The 19,023-nt window shown below is 54.9% G+C and overlaps 1 protein-coding gene across 1 annotated transcript; it reads right to left on the bottom strand.

The window, feature by feature from the left end:
- Positions 1–1,009: 1,009 nt before the first annotated feature.
- On the bottom strand, positions 1,010–2,735 carry SOX14 (SRY-box transcription factor 14). Its single transcript, XM_014870502.2, has one exon. The coding sequence runs from the start codon at positions 2,733–2,735 to the stop codon at positions 2,013–2,015; it is 723 nt and encodes a 240-aa protein (XP_014725988.1). The 3' UTR covers positions 1,010–2,012.
- Between the last annotated feature and the right edge of the window lie 16,288 nt (positions 2,736–19,023).

The raw sequence follows: 19,023 nt of genomic DNA, 5'->3' as shown, positions 1-19,023 counted from the left end.
GCGCGGGGCCCCCGCTCTGCCCCGGGGCCGGCGCTCCCCCCGCCCGGCTCTGCCTCCGACCATTGTCAGACTAATGCGGGTGGATGTCGGAGGACACTGAGCTATCGGTGTTATCAGCCGGGCTGACAGCGCCTGTCAGCTGGGGTTACATCAGCGCCCGCCGCCGCCGCGCCGCCCCACGCCGGCCGCATCCAGCCCCGCGTGTCCCAGCGGATCGTCCCGCGGCTCCCAGGCCCTCCCCAAGCCAGCTCCTTTAATTGTCCTCATTTGTAAGAGCCGTTTTGTCATGCTAAACAAGGCTGGAGCAGCCATTCTAACCTCTCCTTTCAGCCCTTTTCTCCTCTCCCCCTTTGTTTACCTTCGCCTGATCTCTCATTTATTTATCTATCTATTCTTCCCCCGCTTACCCTCCCATTCAAGCCCCATGTATGTTAATTGTGTTACGCCGTTTAATTCCAACATCGGTCTCCAAAGAGCACTTAATGAGCAAAGCACATCCAAACACGCAGCGCTCCGGCTATTCAGCCCCTCCAGACGGATCCTCTGCCTCTTCCTCCTTCCCCTCGTCTCTGCCCCCCGACTCCCTAAAAACCCCCAAACACCGCTAACTGATCCGCACAAGACGCTTATTCCAAACCACCCCCTTCCAGCCCTGCCGACGCTCCCCTCCCCGCTCCAGATATTTCCTCGCACCGCTAAAAACTTCAACGCCGAGGAGGCAACTTGGGAAAAGCCGGTTCCCCGACGGGACGGGGGGCGGGGCGGGGGGGAGCAGCCCCCCGCATCCCCCCGGCTTCGCTCGCCTCCATCCCGGCTTTTCTCAAGTTTTCTCCTCTCTCAGCCGCGTTTCCCCGACGGGCTCCGAGCGGAGCCCGGCCCGGCTCAGCACGGCTCGGTTCCAGAGAGCCCCGGCCCGGGGAGAGCCGGGGGCTGCGGGCGGGGGTCGCTCCCGGCCCCCGGTGTGGGACGCGGGGCTGCGTCCCCGCACTCACACCACGCACTTGCCTCGTTTGATGACAGATTGTCTTTATTCAAAACGTCTTTGTTCAACAAATGAAAAGGTTTAACGAGGTAAAATCCTGCCGGATACATCTTAGTTTCTGTTTCTTCTTGCCCGAGACATTGTGAAAACATATTTAAATTGCCATCGGTTTTTATTCGGTTTTTCGTTATTAGTAGTAGTAGTATTAATTTTTTTTACAATTCTACTGCCTGACTTCATACCTGACGCTCTGTCTAAAGTAAACTTAGATCTAGTCTCACTGGATCACACAAATTTAAGGACTATCTGTTTTAAATTAAGCAAACACTATCATATGTTTTAAATATAAATGTTTCTCCCCGTCTTTTTTTTTCTTTTTTTTTTTCTTTTTTAACTTTGAAGAGCCTTTTTTCTGACATGAAAAGCAATTTTACCTAGTAGTACGTGGTGGCAAAATATATATATATTTATATATATATAACACAGCTGATCTCGTTTTTCAATGTGCAAAAGGAAAACAACGAGGAAAAAAAATAAAATCAGAGTAAGACCGGAACTTCCCAAAGTCAAGTCCAAGTGACATGAGACCCTGGAGAACTCATAGACATTAAGAGAATAAATTAAAATCGAAACCGCCTCTCTCTTTTTTTTTTTTTTTTTTTTTTTGTCTTTTTCCTCTTTTTCTCCCCGCTTTGTCCCGAAAGGGCAGTTCAAGGTTCGCTTTTCTTTTCTGTTTTTAAACACATTTACAACTCTTACAAGTGCCGGGCTCCTATCTGCCCCCGCGATTGCAGATCCCCCCCGAGCCTGGGGCCAGCTCTCATGGCGAGCTTTAGGCGAGAGCATCTCCGAGGCAGCGTCCGCGTCTGTCCCGGCCCGGCGGCGGGCGGCAGAGTCCTGGTTCGGGTGGCCTTTTGCTCCTGCAGGTTTTATGTACATGCACACACGGAGGAATCCCAGTTCCAGCTGCCGGCCCGGGTGGGGGGCACACGCACACACACACGCCTGTGGGGGTGTGGGTGGGTGGGTGTTACATGGCAGTCGCGTGTGCTGAAGAATAGGGGTCTATCCCAGTCTTGGTCATGCCTGGGAATAATATGTAGGCAACTGGAGGTTGCAAACTGGAAGCCGACCAAGCGGTACAGTTACATGGCACGACATAGCCCGGGTTAGTTGGCGAGGGGTGAGTGTGGGTGTGTTGGCTGGGGCAGCTCAAGCTGCCGAACGCCCCGTTCTGGTATCCCAAGGTGGAGGCGTAGGGCAGGGTGCTGGTGGCTAAGGTGTGAGGAACCTCAGTCATCTTCTGAATGGCGCTGGAGCTGAACTGGCTGGGGTCAAGTAAGGAGTAAGGTGCTGAGGTGGGAGGCAGGAAAGCCCTGGCCTTCTCCGGGGAGCTCAGCAGCGAGTCAGTGGCCCCCACGGGAAGCCCGGCGGCCTTTAAGGGATCTGTTTCCCCGAGGTAAGGCAAAGGGAAGACATACCTGTCCTTTTTCAGCAGGTTCTTGGGCTTGCGCCGGGGCCGGTACTTGTAGTCGGGATGCTCCTTCATGTGCTGCGCCCGCAGCCGCTTGGCCTCGTCGATGTACGGGCGCTTCTCCGCCTCGGAGAGCAACTTCCACTCCGCGCCCAGCCGCTTGCTAATCTCCGAGTTGTGCATTTTGGGGTTCTCCTGGGCCATCTTGCGCCGTTGGCCGCGGGACCACACCATGAAGGCGTTCATGGGGCGCTTGATGTGGTCGCTGGGCTTGGACATGCTTCGGCCGGGCGGGCGGGCGGGCGGCTCTGCGGGGCGCGGCGGCTCGGGGCGCCGGACGGCGGCGGCAGGACGAGGAGGAGGAGGAGGAGGAGGAGGAGGAGGAGGAAGAACGGCGGGAGAAGGCCGGAGGAGCGGCAGGAGCGGGCTCAGCTGATCATCACAGGTCCTCCGCCAAGGCCGTCCCCGGCGGGAGCCGTGGCGGGGCGGGGCGCGCAGCAGCGCGGAGCGGCGCGGAGCGGAGCCCGCGGGGCCCGGCGGGCACTAGGCGGGCGGGGAGCCGCCGGGCGCAGCACCGGGCCGGCGGTGGGGACGCGGGGCGGTGCGGGGCAGTTCAAAGGCGCGGGGCTGCGGCGGGCAGGCTGACATAGCGGCAGGGCGGTCACAGCGCGGCCGGGCGCCCAATCAGCGCGGAGGGGGCCCGCTTAAAAAGAGAGGGAGAGAGGAAGGGCGAGAGGAAGAGGAGGGGAGGGGACAGCGGAGGGAGGAGGAGGAAGGAAGGAGGGGACAGAAGGACCCCCCCCTCCCGCCGCCTTCCAACGCGCGGATTAAAAGGAAGGCTTTTGTGAGTTGCTGCGCTAATAGCAGCCGTGGAGGAAGGGGGAAGGAGAAGGGGGTCGTCCCCATCTTCCTCATCCTCACCTATCCCTGGGGTGTGCGGAGCGGGGCCGGTCCCGGCGCCCTCCAGGTTCCGCCGCCGTCGGGGCTGCGAGCGCTGCGCTCCGCCGCTGTCCGCTCCCCCCGCCGCCCCCGCCTTCCCCGCGCTCCCGGCCGCTCTCCCGCTTCCCCAGCCCCCGCCTTCCCCTCTCCGCAGCCCCGCTTAACCCCGGGAGCCGGCCCGCGTCCCGGCTTGCTTTGAATAATTGCCTGCCTCCCGCGAAACGCCCGTGGGGAAAATATTTATTAAATGGAAACAATTGTCCCGGCTCCCGGGGGGGACCGCGTTTGTTCCGGGCTTATTGGTTTTTAGCACCTGCTTTGGTTAACAAACCTGCTCTGAAAAGGCCCCTCCGGGCCGCCCCCTACCCCCGCCTGCCTGCGTCCGACAGTGACCGGGGAGAGAAACGAGATGTCGGGGGGGGGCTCTCGGAACGGGCGGGGGGCGGCTGGCCCGGCCCCTCCGGGGTCCCCCCGCGCCTCTCCGCCCCAAACTTCGCCTCCTGCCCGAGGGGAGCCGCCGCCGCGGACCGCTCCGTGCCGGGCCGCCTCTCCTGGGGGGCTGTCGGCTCTATCTCCCTCCTCCAAATAATATTAATAATAATAATAGAATAAACCACCTTCCCCCTTTTTTCCTCCTTCTTCGCAATAAATGACTTTCATTTCCCGGCAGAGCCCTGTGCGTGCGGAACTGGGGAGGAGGAGGAGGAGGAAGATGAGGAGGAGGAAGAAGAAAGGGGCCAAGGATGTGGAGTCCGCTCACCTGGACGGGGCCGGCAGCTGCCGAGGCTTTGGCTCTGCTGCCGCCGGCTCCGTCCCAGAGGCTTTTTTCGTTGCGCCCAGAAATGCGCCGCGAATTTCCCAGCCCGCTCCAGGACCCCCTTGCCCAGAGCGGTGGCGGCGCGCGGGATCCTCCCGCCACGGCTCCGCATCTTCCTCGGGGAAATTTGCCCCCATCCCAGGGTGGGATCCCCCGAGCTCCTCCCCACCCCCAGCAGCCGCTGATACGGGACCCGCAAACAAAAAAAGGTGGGTACAGGAGACCCCTTCCCGCAGCTGTCCCCCCAGGGTCGCCTGAGACACGGCCCGTTCTTGGGGACCTCCGTGCCACGCGTGGTCCCGGTGGCCCGGCGGGATGCTCGCCACGGGCCGGGGCTGGGTTGCCCGAGCGCTGCTCGCCCCGACAGGCACCCGCGAGCTTGGCCGTGGCCATGGTAGGGTGACACGCGTGAAAACTTCTTTTTTACCCCACTTTTTCCGTGGAAACAGCGCTCTGGGCAGCCCCAGTTGCCGGCTCGCTGCCCCGAGGAGCTGCCGCTCTCAATATCCGCGGGGAAAGCGCCTGAAGCCGCTGCCCCTCGCCCCTCTCAGCACCGTGTACTTCCCCTCCGACGGTTAAAATACAAAACTCCCTTCGCTTTTATTGTTTCTTTTCAAATTCTTCGAAGGAGGGGGAGAAATTGTATCGCTCGTCATCCCTCGGCAAAATAAAACGAGAGGAGCCGGGCTTCGTTCTCAAAAATCCGGGTAGCAAATGGTTCGGGAGGGAGCGATGGCTCGCAGGCTCTGCCTGCTCCCGAAAAGTCTTTCCAATCAGTTAATGTAGCCTCGCAATATTAATGATAAAAAATCGGCAGCCCGGCTTTCATTGGCTGCTGCCTCGCCGTGCTGCAGCACACACGCTCCATCAGCTCGGGGCATTTCGGGCTCCGGTTTGTTCATTTACATCCCATAAATGCCCCCGCTAAAAAAAAAAAAATTAAAAAAAATTTAAAAAAAATAGGACAGGAAAGATTTCCTTCGAGATTCCAACGCTTCCATTCTTAAGTAGTTAAATAATTCCATTTTCCCCCTAAATGCTTTGTCCTGGAAGGGCATCTGTTGCAGTTGTACAGCCCCCGGGGTTGGATTTTATAAACTTCTTACCGTTTTGGGGATTGGGTTTTTTTCTTGGAGAGGGCAGCAATTTGCAGGGTGGTGACTGAAATCCATTTCTCCTCGCCAGCTTGTTTAGACACCAAAACTAATGGTGCGATTATTATTCCTGAATGATATCATGGTAATGCAGAGAGATAAGAATGGCCTGATAGGGAAACATTAAAATTATATTCTTGGAGATAGTTCATTTGGAGTAACTTTAAATTAGATGAGATCATGTAGCCCGAGATCCAGTATCAGCATAAATAGAGCTGTATTTCTGCCTTCAGCCTCCTCCTCCTCCTCCTCGCAGCAATCACGGCCGGGCTTGCAACTGCCAAAAGTGAGAGGTGAAGAGCACCTAGAATTTGAAAATACCCCCGATCCAAACTTTATTTAGGAAATAATGGATCTTTAAATAACTTTATTGGGTTTTTTTCATGCTTCAGGCACTGGGAAAGGGAGGGGATTTTAACTTGATTTTTTTAATTGAAGGAAGCACGTTTTGGAAAGACTTCCAGGTTTCTGGGGCTTTTCAGATGTTCTGCGGGACCTGGTGAGATTCCCACCACCAGGAATGCTTTTTCCAAATGCCCAGAATTAGCTCAGTGCATAGAATCCCACCAGGCATTGCCAGAGATTATTATATTCCTGCTTTTCCCTCATATCTAGTTATTTTACATGCAAGTGCACACATACATTTTGTTATGCGTGTGCCACATATTAAAAAAGACCCTTTTAATCACATGCCATCAAATAATATTTTCTGGGAGAGATATATGGAAAATATATGCACAGAGCAGCTCATCCGGGCAGCAGCACTGATATGTTCACAGATACTGTGCAGAACACACTGGATACTTAACTTAGGTTATTCTTTTTGCATTTTTACAGTGTTTCTTGCTCAATTTCATCCCTCCAACCCTGAAAAAGGCATTTATTCAACTCCAGCTATAAACAGTTACAGGGATCCATCCTCCTGCGTGGAGAGATTTAATGGAGCAGGTCACTGCCCTGTACATCCCTGACAGAAGAGGGGAGCAGTGATGGATGTGGCAGATTGGATCATCCCACGAGCTGCTTGCTCACGCTGGCCAACAAGAGGTGCTCCCTGGGAAGGCACCTTGGGAGAGAGCTGAAGAATTATTTGCTTCAAAACTAAAGATTCCCCCTGGATTAGGACCTGGTGTATGCCCTGAGGCAGAAGCTTACAGCTCTTTCCAAACTTAATTTTTGTTCTGCACAATTTTTGTGTGTGTGATACAACCTGTTCACATCCCACCCCTTCCTTTAGCACAGTGTTCTGTGCCTTTAGCTCTCATTCCTCAGAGGTGAGCTGTTCGTTGCTCTTTTGCAGCACCGTTTATATTTGTGGCTCCCTGTTAATGAGGAAGGTGATGGATATTTGTAGGGATTTCCCTCCTGGCTCAGGCTCCCTGCAGGTGACAATTCTGTGGCGTGGCCAGTCACCCTGGGGAGCCACCAGTGCTGTGAAACCTGTGCCCTGCTGCCTCTGTGGGCAGGTCCAGTGCTCTTCACTGAGGTGAAGGTCCTCAACAGTGAGCCAGTGCAATGTCTGACAGAAAAAAATATGTCTTGAATTATACCAGCCTCCCTAGAGAATCACATTCAGCAGAGCTATGGAATTACAGAATCATAGAAAGGTTTGGGCTGGAAGGGACCTTTAAAGAGTCCAAGCACTTTGCAATGAGCAGGGACACCTTCCACTAGAGCAGGTTGCTCAGAGCCCCATCCAACTTGAATGTTTCCAGGAGTGGGGTGTCCACCACTTTTCTGGGTACCCTGTGCCAGGGCCTCACCACCGTCGTTGTGAAAATCTTCTTGCCTCTGTGTCTCCCACACCTCCAGGTCTCTGTGTGCCACTGTGTGGAAGTGCTGCAGTGAGCTGTGAGAGTACAGCCAGGCCAGCAGCCTCCGGGGTGACATTTCTGGCATTGTGAGGACACCACGCTGTGGCAGAGAGCACCAAAACTGCCCCCACAAAATTAGGCAGCAGCTTGGACTCCACGGAATCCACAGAGAGTCTCTGGGTACCATCCTGCTGGAGACTCTGAGGCACCTCCTAAGGCCTTCCCTTAACAACGAGTGGCTGAAGAGTTGTTCATCCTTCCCAGGGTGAGAAATGCCTGGTGGAAACCCACTGGGATTCCCCTCCCATGCTGCAGAACCCCATGGGTGCACCAGCCCACCTGCCCAGGGAAGGGTTCCCCCTGGATTTTGCTTTCCCTGCAGCAGCAGGAGGCAGAGCTGATGAGTCTCTCCAGTAAATAAGTGCATTCACTGTGGCCATGGATGTAAACCCAAGGGCTTGACACGGCATTGACTTCCCAGATATTGTATGGCCAGGGAGCCTCAGTCATTGTCAGCAGCATGAAGGGAAGGATAAAGGACCTGAGCTCAGGAGTGCAGAGCAGGCTTGTAAGGAGAGGCAGTATCTTTTATTAGACCAACTGATACAGTCAGAAAAAAAAAACCCAGACAGGTTTGCAGGCACATGAGCTCTGAAATAGAAGCAACAACTTTCAAGAAAAGTGCCAAGGCTGAACTGTTTATCTCCCACAGTCCTCTACCCCTGCTCCTGGGGCTGGGATGACAGCTTCATTGCCATAATCCAGCAATCCTCCCTGCATGGGATGGAGCTCTGCACTGGGATTGCTCACTGTGATCCAGCCATCCTCCCTGCATGGGATGGAGCTCTGCACTGGGATTGCTCCCTGTGATCCAGCCATCCTCCCTGGGCTGGGATGGATCTCTGCACTGGGATTGCTCCCTGTGATCCAGCCATCCTCCCTGCATGGGATGGAGCTCTGCACTGGGATTGGTCCCAGCCATGCATCAGGTGTGGAGAAGCACAGGTCCAAAGCTGGAAGAAAAGCCCATGGTAAAGAAGGGAAGTGACCTGCAGGGTTTGGTGTGTCAGGTGAGCTCTGGAGTAGCTTTTTTTCTGGATGGCTGACACAAAAGCATGTGGAAAGAACATGGTGCTCAGGCAGACATGAGTAATTCTGTGTTCTGCAAACTGGGGATACACCCAAAATTCTGCCTTGTTGTGTTTCTAACACAGTTAGATAACATGAGCAGTGGAGATCTGGCCACAATACAAATGTACAGAGGAAAATACCCATTCTAGTGATATGTATACTCTCAACACCAGTTCAAAGGCTCAGGGCTCCTGCAAATGTGTCATGTCCCCAAGCAGCACCCTTTGCATTTGGATATCTGAATGAGAACAGTGATGTTTAAAAGCATCCACCACCAATGTCCTCGAGGGTCGCAGTGCTGGAGCTTCAGAACCATCTGTTGTTTTAGTGAAGTATGGTTAAATTCAGGTCCACTCCATTTATTTTGAATCTGTCAGCATCACACACAAGGTGGAGGGGGATTTTTTCTGTCCAAACTGCCCTGTTTGGTCAGTGCATCCCCTTTTGTGAACATCTGCCCCCTCAAACACAGCCAGGCCCTCAGCACAGTCAAGCTTCCCACCTGAATGAACTAAACCATACAAGAGCCATAAAGTTTCTTCCCTGCTCTTCTCACAGACCCTGTTGTGGCAGAAACACAAAGCCTGTGAGAAAGTAGGACCTGACACCCATCAAATATCTGACAAACAGCCAATTTATTTTGCTGGAAGGTCTCCAGACCTCTCCTCACTGCTCCTACAACTCTGTGTTCTCAGGGTGAAGTTCCAGGGGTGGGTTGGGGTATTTTAGGTGCTGAAGAGCATTTCCTCCCCATGACACATTCCTAGGATAATGGGAATTCCCAGGACCACCAATGGCTGCCTGCCATAATCCTGAAGAAGTCATTTGTCATGTGGTCTAAAATGATCTGGAAAACCTCCAGAGCTGCTAGGATTTAAGTATGTTGTTTAGGTCCTGGATTGCTGGAGAAGAACCACAGTTGTAAGAGATTCTCCAGCAAGCAAGAGATGCTGCATGCTGTCCTCTGCTGCATGGCAGTGCAGGAGTGACAGATGCTCTTCTGCCTCCAGCCTGGTACCTCCCAAGCCTGTGCAGAGCACGTCAAACGTTCTGATGCTGTTGGCAGAACCAAGCCTGTGTGGCAGCTTTGAACCAAGCTGTGCCAGCTTTGGGCTGAACTGGTGAAACCAGGTCTGAGCAGCCACTCAGTGCTGCTGCTCAGTGCAAACTCAGCCCTGCCACTGACCTCACTGAGTGAGGCAGCTCTGGGAAAACCACAGGGCACGTAGCCACCCAAGCAGTCTTGAAAAGGCAACGGCTTCCATCCAAACGCTGCTTTACAGGAGCCCAGATGCCTCTGAGATGTCTTTTGTTTCTTGCCAGATGTTTGTGGTGGCATCTTGGAGCAAAGCTCCTCCCTGGCTCATTCCCAGCCTGGGAACTGCCCTCAGAGGCTCAGCAGAGCAGAGCACCTTGAGCAGGGAAGGTGGCCACATGCTGCACGTAGAGAGCTGCAGAGGTGGTGTTTGCTCTGAGCTGTCAGCTGGGAGTCAAACGCCCTGGCAGAGATCATGGTCTGGTGGGGAGTCAGCAATGTGTCCCCAGCACTGAGGGGAAGAGTCCCCAGTGTCCTCTCCAGGCCTGCAGAAGCCATTCCTCAGAGGAAGTAGCAGAGCTGTGGTCTCCAGCCTTGCAATTGCCCCCAGCTCCCTCCTTGGGCATGGGGGTGACCTTCTGCTGGGAAACAAGTCTGGAGAACCAAGAGAGAGGGAAACATCGTGCCAGACTCCAAAAATGAGTCACCCAGAGGGATGGAGGCAGCAAACATAAGGATGAAGCAGTCCCAAATCCTTCGAGCCATTTGGAGATCCCCTTTGGTGGGGGTTGCAGCCTGGCTGGGATCCACCAGCCCTGCTGCAGGACTGGCACGAGGGCTGGAAGCAGAGCTGCCTCGGCTTGGAGCTTCCAAAGGAATTCCTGGTTTGTGCTGGACATGCCCTCTCCTGCCCTCCCCAGCCTGGTCCTGCTCATTCCACCGCAGCATCCCTGACTCAGGGCCCTTCTTCCCTGGCAAACAGATCCCTCCCTCCACGGGAAACTTTGGGGGAAGTCTCAGGAACTAACTTTGGGGGATGGTACAGATTGTATGATCATGGCTTGAGGAAATTATTATATTTTTAATTGAATTTTGTGTGCTATGCACAGATACTACAGTAGTGGGCCCTTTATCAATTGTTAACACGAATACTAATGAATACTAATGCTAATCATTTGTTTCTGGAAACAAATACGAAGATATTTGATGGGGGGGAAAAAAACCTCTCTGAATTTTAACACCAAAAATAATGAAATACATTTCAGACCGGTGGTGGCACAAGACAAAACCGTACAGTTACAAGATGATGACACTAAACGTGAGAAATTCGCATTAACGACTCCGGCACGGCAGGGCCAGCCTCCGAAAATGACTCAAGGAACAACTCCAACAACCTTGGCCCAAAACTGCATCGGGCGCTCCCCAGGAGCCACGTGAGGGCAAACGCTGCAGGGCACAGCCTGGGCTCCTCCTCCGGAGTCCTGCGGGGACGGGGATGGGATAGCGATGGGGACCGGGATGGGGACCGGGATGGGGATGGCTCCGTGTCTCCGGAGCGATGCGGCCGCTCCGCTCTGTATTCCTCGCGCTGATTTACAGGGAGCCCATCTCCCTCCAGCAGCTGCTCGTGCTTTACGAGGTTTGCAGATGAAAGCCAACGCGATTTCCACCCACCCAGCCCAAACGGGAAGGCGCGCTCAGTAACCCTTTCCTAACCCTGGAGCCAGGGATTCTGCGGGGAGCAATTTAGCCGGCAGGAGATTCCGGGAAGGGCAATTAATGAAAGGCTTGGATGAAGCTTGTCTTGTATCTCGTTCCAAACACGGCCATAGAGGTTTGCACTGGGGCGGGGGAGGCAAACGTTAAAGGCAGGGCCTGCTCTGGAGCACACCCAGTCTACAGCACCTGCGAATTTCTCCCCCAGGATAAATAACTGAGGTATCTCCGTCACTCGGGGCTGTTCAAATTATTCATAGCAAATAAATTACCAGGTGTATTTAGTCTGTTGTCGTTCCCCCCTCCTTTTCCTACCTGCTCATGAATCACTTGGAAATAGATTCTGATTTCTGCAAGTGTGTCTATTAGTCACGATAAGGAGCCGTGGCACGGCGCAGGCAAAGGCCGGTGGCCAATGGGCTGTGGGCAAAGGCTCATTACTGGCCTCGATCTACATCTCGGTGCTGATTCAGGCCCTGCTTCCGAGACCGACTGGTGTCTTCCCCCCTTCCTTTTTAACGAGCAACGGGAGCAAGAGGCAGGACCGCAGAGATGCTCAGCACAGACCTGCTCTGGCAGGCAGGAATCCCCTGCTTCTCCTGCACATGGGGCTGCTCCGACACAGACCGTGACCCCTGTGGGGTTGGTGGCACTTGCCAGTGCTGCTGTGACCCACGGGCATGCCGGTATCCACCGGTGCATCCCACACCTGAGCTTTCATGGTGCCCGACCCGTGCTGCCCAGCCAGTGCTGCTCGTGCATCTCCAGGACTCACTGCCAGCCAGAACATTCCCGGGAAGATGCACGAAGAGGTTTCGTTCCCTCCTGTTCCAGGGCCAGCCTCAGCCCCAGGCTCTGCCCATGGGAAGCAGAGGATCGGCCCCATCTCCTCTGCCCGAGCCCTTGGCTCCACAGGCAATTCCCGCCCCAACACACACAGCGAGGCTGCCCTGATGTAGTTCCAGCGTTCCGCTGGCTACGGATGGAGGGGAAAACTTGTTTTGGCCGAAATACAATTCGCACGCCCGGCTTGGGCAGGCTGGAGAGGTGAGGGGATGCAGGTGGGAGGAGAGGAGGAGGAGGAGGAGCTGTGGCCGCCCTTCCTCTGCGGCACGTGGCTCTCAGGTTCCAGCGAAAGGGAGACGTGTCTGATTACTGGGCAAACAATAGGGAGCAGCGCTGTTTAAACACATCCAATTACCGCTGTTATTCAGTGGGCAGAGGCCGATGTGAGAATGCAAACACAGGGAGAGCAGAGAGGTCTCTGCCGGGAAAAGCTGTAGGAGCCTTGTAACTCTTCCCCTCTGAAAAGGGATTTAATCAGCAGCTGCTCATTGGCAGGGCAAGGAGGAAGAATGAGAGCTTTGTGCGCAGCACTGACTTTTCCCCCTCCCTGGGGCACGCAGATAACTCCCCTGATCCCCTCCCTCCCCTGGGAAGCGCTGCTTGATGGCACAGATCGGGCTGCTCCGTCCAGCCAAACACCGCCCGGGGCATAAGCCCGAAAGAAACATCTTCATTTCCCTCTGCTGCTCCGCCTCTGTTGTGATCCAGATGTTTGTCATGACCAAGAGATGCTTCAGGCCCACCAGAGGTGCTGGGGGTGGAGGACTCTCCACTACCCAGACCGTGCCATCCTTTCCCCTCCCAGTCCATGCTGGGTTGAGTTCGGTAGTTTGGTCTCCGTGGCTCCTGCCCAGGAGGAGACATCGAGTTTTTAGACCAAAGGAGTTGCCAGTTTTACCAGGATCAAGGGAACTTAGCATCAGTCAGCTCAGTGCCTCCCTTCGGGCTGCAGCGACACGAGCAGCCGTGTAACGAGTCTCTCACGGTCTCATTCTGCCCCTATCATCCATTTCTCCAGCCCTGGAGTCCCTAAATCCCAGCGGAGCAGTTTCCAAGAGACGAGCCCCACTTCAGCCCAAAGGAGTCCATCTGACCCTTTGGCATGGGGAAAGTTCACTGCAGACCAGCAGAGCGGTCCCACGTGCTCTCCAGTCGGAAGAATTTCTCCGATTTTATAGGATTAAGCTCTCACCAGAATCACAGGTGATTATTGCTCCCTTCGGTGCTTTCACATGGCTTGGAATAACGCCCCAGGGATCCATAACAATTAACCGACTTCAGCATCTCTCGCTGCCGTCAGTCAGAGACACAGGAGGAGAGAGCCTCCAAAATGAATCAAAGTAGAAGGAATAAGTAGTTTAGTCCTTTTCTTTGCTGTTATTCCCATGTTAACACCGGAGCTTTCCCCCGTGGGATGACAACAATTTCTCCTTGAGCAGAAATTCCCTGACACAAAGTGAAGATTGCACTTTTATCTCTGTGCATGCGCTGCTCTTCAGTGACACGTCCCCAAAACTAACTCCAAAGAACAGGAGAAGAGGATCTTCCTTCTTGGGTGGCTTCTTCTGGCTTTGGGAGCCCCAGAGCACGGTTGCCCTCTAGGCTGAAGGTGTGCTGAGTCCCGAGGGAAGGCAGCTGGGCTGTGCCAAGGCTTCTGCTGATCCCATCGCTGCCCTGACACGTGCGGGGAGCGCGCTGTTTTCTTCTCTTTACAGAGAAGGATTCTTTTCCAATTAATCAGTCCTGGCCGTGTATTTAATTGCTGCCCAAGGACTGACTGAGTCATGCCATGCTTTATTCGTGGTGCTGCCGGGGTCACAGGGCTTCGCTCCCCATCCTCAGCAGGATCTCAGGACAGAACGGTCGAGGGATAAAGTGGGATGGGGATGCAGCATCCCCAGGTGAGAACTGCTCCTGCCTGGCAGCAAAAACACTGCAAAAATGTCATCTGCCCCAGGTGATCTTAAGCCTCTTCCAACCCAAAACGTTCCGCGAATCTATGAAAATGGATTGCAAAAATCCTGCCCGTTTCCATTTTTCTGTTGCAGTTGCAAAATACTTGTGTTTCGGGTCCTATTCGCTTGGAAGGGTTTTTTATTCTGACACAGGAATTTTTCAAGGATGCACCTTCTGTTTCCCTTGCAAACCAAGAATGCTTCTCTGAGGGAAATACTCCATTTTTAAAAATGGCTTAACCAATATTCCATATTTTGAAAACTGCAATAAATCACTCCTCAAAAAAAAAAAAATTAAAAAAGGAGGAAAGGAAGAGGAAACAGCTGCAAACCCAAATTAGAGTGAAATCAGATGATATAGTGGGGATGGCAGCATTTATCTACTTTAAGGTGCTTTTTGGGGAAATAAAAGCCTTAAAACACTGGAGCCACAACATTTTAGCATCACAGCTCAAAAAAGGCAGAAGTAATGGGGGCCTGAAGGTCATGTCCAACGTCCTGCTGTGACAAGGCAGCAATTTCCCCACCCCAGTGTGGGGCTGGTGGCACGAACCACCTTTGTAAAACACCTCCCACCCGTGTCTGGGAAAGGCATGGATGGCACGGGCAGGTCCTGGCTGCTCTGAAATAACTCAGTGTCACTGAAGTGAAAGGAGCAGCTCCAGACAGCAGCAGCCACGGCTGGAGCTGCCAATCCAAACTGCCTGGGACGGGGAAAGAGCACAGCAAACTCCATAGCCTCGAGGGGAGGATCCAAGAGTCAGGCTATGTGAGGTGCCAGAAATATCTTAGGATGTGCTGACAGATGAGCAGGGTTTAAAAGTCTACAAGAATAAACCTGAGGGATGAGCCCAAGGTGGAGACTCAGGTTTGTGAGGGCCTAAAGAGAGGGTGCATCCATGTGGGTGCAGATATCAGGGAATCAGAGAAACCCGGGATGGTTTGGGTAGGAAGGGACCTGAAAGCTCACCTGGTTCCAGTCTCATTCCAGGGGCAGGGACACTTTCTGCTAGCCCAGCTTGCTCCAAGCCGTGTCCAACCTGGCCTTGAACACTTCCAGGTATGGGACATCCTCTCCACAACTTCACCCTCCTGCAATCCCCACATCCCAGGGCTGAGTTCATGTGAAGCGGCAGAGCTGTGCCACACGGTCTCAGGTGCCACAGGTCCCCCCTGAACCCCGGACACAGCCCCCAAACCCTGCAGCGAGGCCTCTGGAGAGCAGGCAGTGAGGCTGGGAAGCTGTGCCTCAGGATGTGACTGCTCAGCCGCTGTTTCCCTCAGTGAGAGCTCAGTCTTTGCGCCGTGCTTTGAAACCAGTTCCCAGTGGGAGGAGAGGGGCTGGGATCCATTTCTCCCTCCTCTCCCACACGAGCAGGGCTCACCCAGCTCCTGCCTGCCCGCCGGGACCAGCAGGGGCTGCAGCGGGCTGGGCTGGGCTGGGCCGGGCATCCCTTCTTTGAAGAGAAATCTTAAAGCTTTCATTCGGAGAGTGCAAACCGCTGCTAAAAGCTCTCCCCTCTCTGACCCTCATCTAGGAAACTCTAACCCAGCCTCACCGGCTTCACCGGTTCCCTTTTGTTTTTTGGTTGTTTCTGGTTTTCTTCCCAGTGTTGACCTTTGTATTCAAGCATTTGAAACAAAACCGCAGCCCCCTGCAAACAAGAGGTTCACGATTTATTTAATTTCTTTTTTTTTACACTGCTTCCCCTATTTCTGCACGGCGAACACACTCTCCAAAGCCCCCGGTGCTGGCTACCTGGTTTGGATTAGCTAAAACAGGTTTTTGCCGAGCATTACGGAGGTCACTTTGGAGCTCGGAATGAGGATGATGATGATAATCTGATAACCAGGGTGCTCGTTAGGCTCTGCTAATGGAAGGGAGTGAGTGGATCGCTCCCGTTGTCTCACAACCCTGAATCTATCCAAACCCGGAGTGCGTGCAGGGCAGGGGCCACCACCACATCTGGTGGCTACGGGACAGATGTGTGGCCACCAGGACAAGGCGACAGCTTTGTGACCATCCCAGCGACGGAGGAGGGGAGCATAGCGGGCAGAGAACTAGACATTTTCCTTGGCCTTGCAAACAAATCCAGGAATTCCTGAGTTTTCCACGACTGCCGGGCTTTCCTCCAGGGCAGGTGGAGCTGCCAAATCGCGGCTTTCCCGGGGCTAATCTGGGGAGCCGGGCGATTAGCGCGGAGTGGCCGCGGGGCCCGGGGGAGCGCAGGACGCATCGCTGCACTCGCCGCTCCTGCCTCCCCTCGGCCCCGCCGCGCTAAGCGCGTTATCTGCGCCGGCCTTGTCGGGAGCCACAGCCCTCGGAGACGGAGCTGCAGCCGAATTCGGCATCACCTCCGACCCGCAGCCGGGCTGGGAAAACGAGGCCGGGAGACAGGGAGTTCTGCACCGGTGGCTGCTGCTCTCGCCACGTGGGTTTTCCCAGGAGAAAGCACCAGGCTGGGACCCCTCTCTGCCCCGCGGGATAATATCCGATAGCAGTATTGCCTGTTTGTGTCTGCAGGGTGATAAATCACCATCAATCTGCCTGGATTTAAGGCAAAGTGAGATTTCAATTGCCCCCCTGCATCCTCCCCACTTGCCCAAGAGATCCAAATTTAAACTTGCTGGTGCAGACCCCACAAACTGGTGTTTGACAGACTCAGGCTGTGCATTAAGGCTACGTTAGAAGGATTTTGCAAGTGCTGTGACTTCTCCAAGGGTCTCCAGCTCTGGAGTGTTCTCGGAGCTGCTCCTTCCCTGCTCCTCTTGTTCCAGCCCCAGGTGCTGCTGGCCCTGAGCCTCCTCCAGCTCCAGGCACAGTGAGGTGACACTTTTGTTGCTCCTTATTCTGAGCTTTGCCTTTAGATCTGACATCAAGGTGGCTGCTAGGATTAGCTGTCTCTTCCTGCTCCAAGCTTCTGGATTTCATCTCCTTCCTCATTGCCTCCTAAAAACAGAACAGCAACGTTTCCCAATTGTTTCACACAGCTGGAGGCCTGACTCGAAGCTGCTCCTCCTAACACCTCTAATAGGTGTTTACACCTCTGAGCCCTCGTGTGACAGCAGCACACATGGACGAGTCCAAGGCAGCACAAATCGGGAGCTCTTCGTGCAGCAGGAGATGATGACAGGGGCGCTGCTGTCCCTGGACCAGAGGACAAAGCATTGCTCCTCTTCCTCAGTGATGTCCTTTCCATGGGGAGTGTCCTTGGTGGGGAGCAGTCAGCCCTCCAAGAGATGGCCTGGGAAAAGCAGGACTTCCCTCATGTTAAAATCAACCTCACCCCGTGTCTTGAGTCCTGTCCTTGCTGATTTCCAGCTGGGTGCCATGGCTGATCTCCTGCTGCACTTGTCTGTTTTCCTTGTCCTTTCTAGAGACTCTTTAATACTCTGGATTGTTCATGTTCTATTTTATCTTGTTATTTGTTTTCCTCTAATGCTGCCCTTCTTTCATCTCCCTAAGACTTTCTCCCCTCTCCCTGCTTTCCCTGACCAACTCTCCCTTTAGCTTTTTATTTTTACCTCTAAGTATCCTTTTGCTGGTTTTGGTGCTGTACCAAATCACTGTAGGGATTCCTGCCTGTCAGAGCGGCTTCCCCACGTGTGAGCCGGGGTGGTTCTGCCCCATGCCCAACCTCTCCCTGGGGGCATCACTTCCTTCCCTGGGGAGCATCTCTCCTACCCTGGGAGCATCAATCCTTTTCTGGGAATATCAGTCCCACTCCGGGATCATCACTCACCAACCAGGGAGTACCACTCCCTCCCCGGGAGCATCACTCCCATTCCATTGAGCATCACTTCCACCCCGGAAAAGTCACTCCAGTCCTCAGGGTGCATCACACCCTTCCCTGGGTCGCGTCATTCCCTTCCCCGGAGTGCATCGCTCCCACACTGAGAGCATCACTCTCTTCCCTGGGGAGCTTCACTTCCACCCTGGGAGCATCACTCCCACCCCGGGAGCTCCACTCCCGTTCGGGGGGCATCAGTCCCGCTTTGGGGGCATCACTCGCCCGCTGAGGCGCATCGCCCCATCCCCTGTGTCCATCGCCCCCTCCCCGGCGTCCATCGCTCCCTCCCCTGTGTCCATCGCCCCATCCCCTGTGTCCATCGCCCCCTCCCCGGCGTCCATCGCTCCCTCCCCTGTGTCCATCGCCCCATCCCCTGTGTCCATCGCTCCCTCCCCTGTGTCCATCGCCCCATCCCCTGTGTCCATCGCCCCTTTCCCTGTGTCCATCGCCCCCTCCCCGGCGTCCATCGCTCCCTCCCCTGTGTCCATCGCCCCATCCCCTGTGTCCATCGCTCCCTCCCCTGTGTCCATCGCCCCATCCCCTGTGTCCATCGCTCCCTCCCCTGTGTCCATCGCCCCATCCCCTGTGTCCATCGCTCCCTCCCCTGTGTCCATCGCCCCTTTCCCTGTGTCCATCGCCCCATCCCCTGTGTCCATCGCTCCCTCCCCTGTGTCCATCGCCCTTTTCCCTGTGTCCATCGCCCTTTTCCCTGTGTCCATCGCCCCTTTCCCTGTGTCCATCGCTCCCTCCCCTGTGTCCATCGCCCCTTTCCCTGTGTCCATCGCTCCCTCCCCTGTGTCCATCGCCCCTTTCCCTGTGTCCATCGCTCCCTCCCCTGTGTCCATCGCCCCTTTCCCTGTGTCCATCCCCCCCTTTCCCTGTGTCCATCGCCCCTTTCCCTGTGTCCATCCCCCCATCCCCTGTGTCCATCGCCCCCTCCCCTGTGTCCATCGCCCCCTCCGGGGTCCCGGCTCCCCCCGGGCCGGAGCACCGCTGGCTGTGCCCAGGAGAGGGCGCTGTCGGCGCAGCCCACGGCCTCCTTATTGCCGCTTATCTACAGCGACTTCACTGCTTTAACTTCTTTTTTTTTTCCTGCTGTTTAGGCTCCCATTTGCTCCTCCCCCTGTGGACGACCATTCCCCTTTTTTTATTTTTTTTTCCCCTGCTAAATATTTTTTTTTCCCAATTTCTCCTTAAGTCCCTCCGTGTCAAACTCTTTTTCTCTGGCTCCCTGCTGCAGCCTTAATCCCACCACCAAAGCTCCAGGTACTCAGCATGGTGCTGGTACCCTCCTGGGACAGCGGGCAGGGAGGGTTGGAGGGATGCTGTCCCTTATCCCAGCTCTCCACTCCTTGCAGCGCAGTGTGC

The sequence above is a fragment of the Sturnus vulgaris genome, chromosome 10, assembly GCF_052056855.1.
Source record: "Sturnus vulgaris isolate bStuVul1 chromosome 10, bStuVul1.hap1, whole genome shotgun sequence".
In the NCBI taxonomy this organism is placed as follows: Eukaryota; Metazoa; Chordata; class Aves; order Passeriformes; family Sturnidae; genus Sturnus; species Sturnus vulgaris.
Note: the sequence above shows the minus strand (reverse complement) of the source record. Positions and strands in the feature narration are given on the sequence as shown.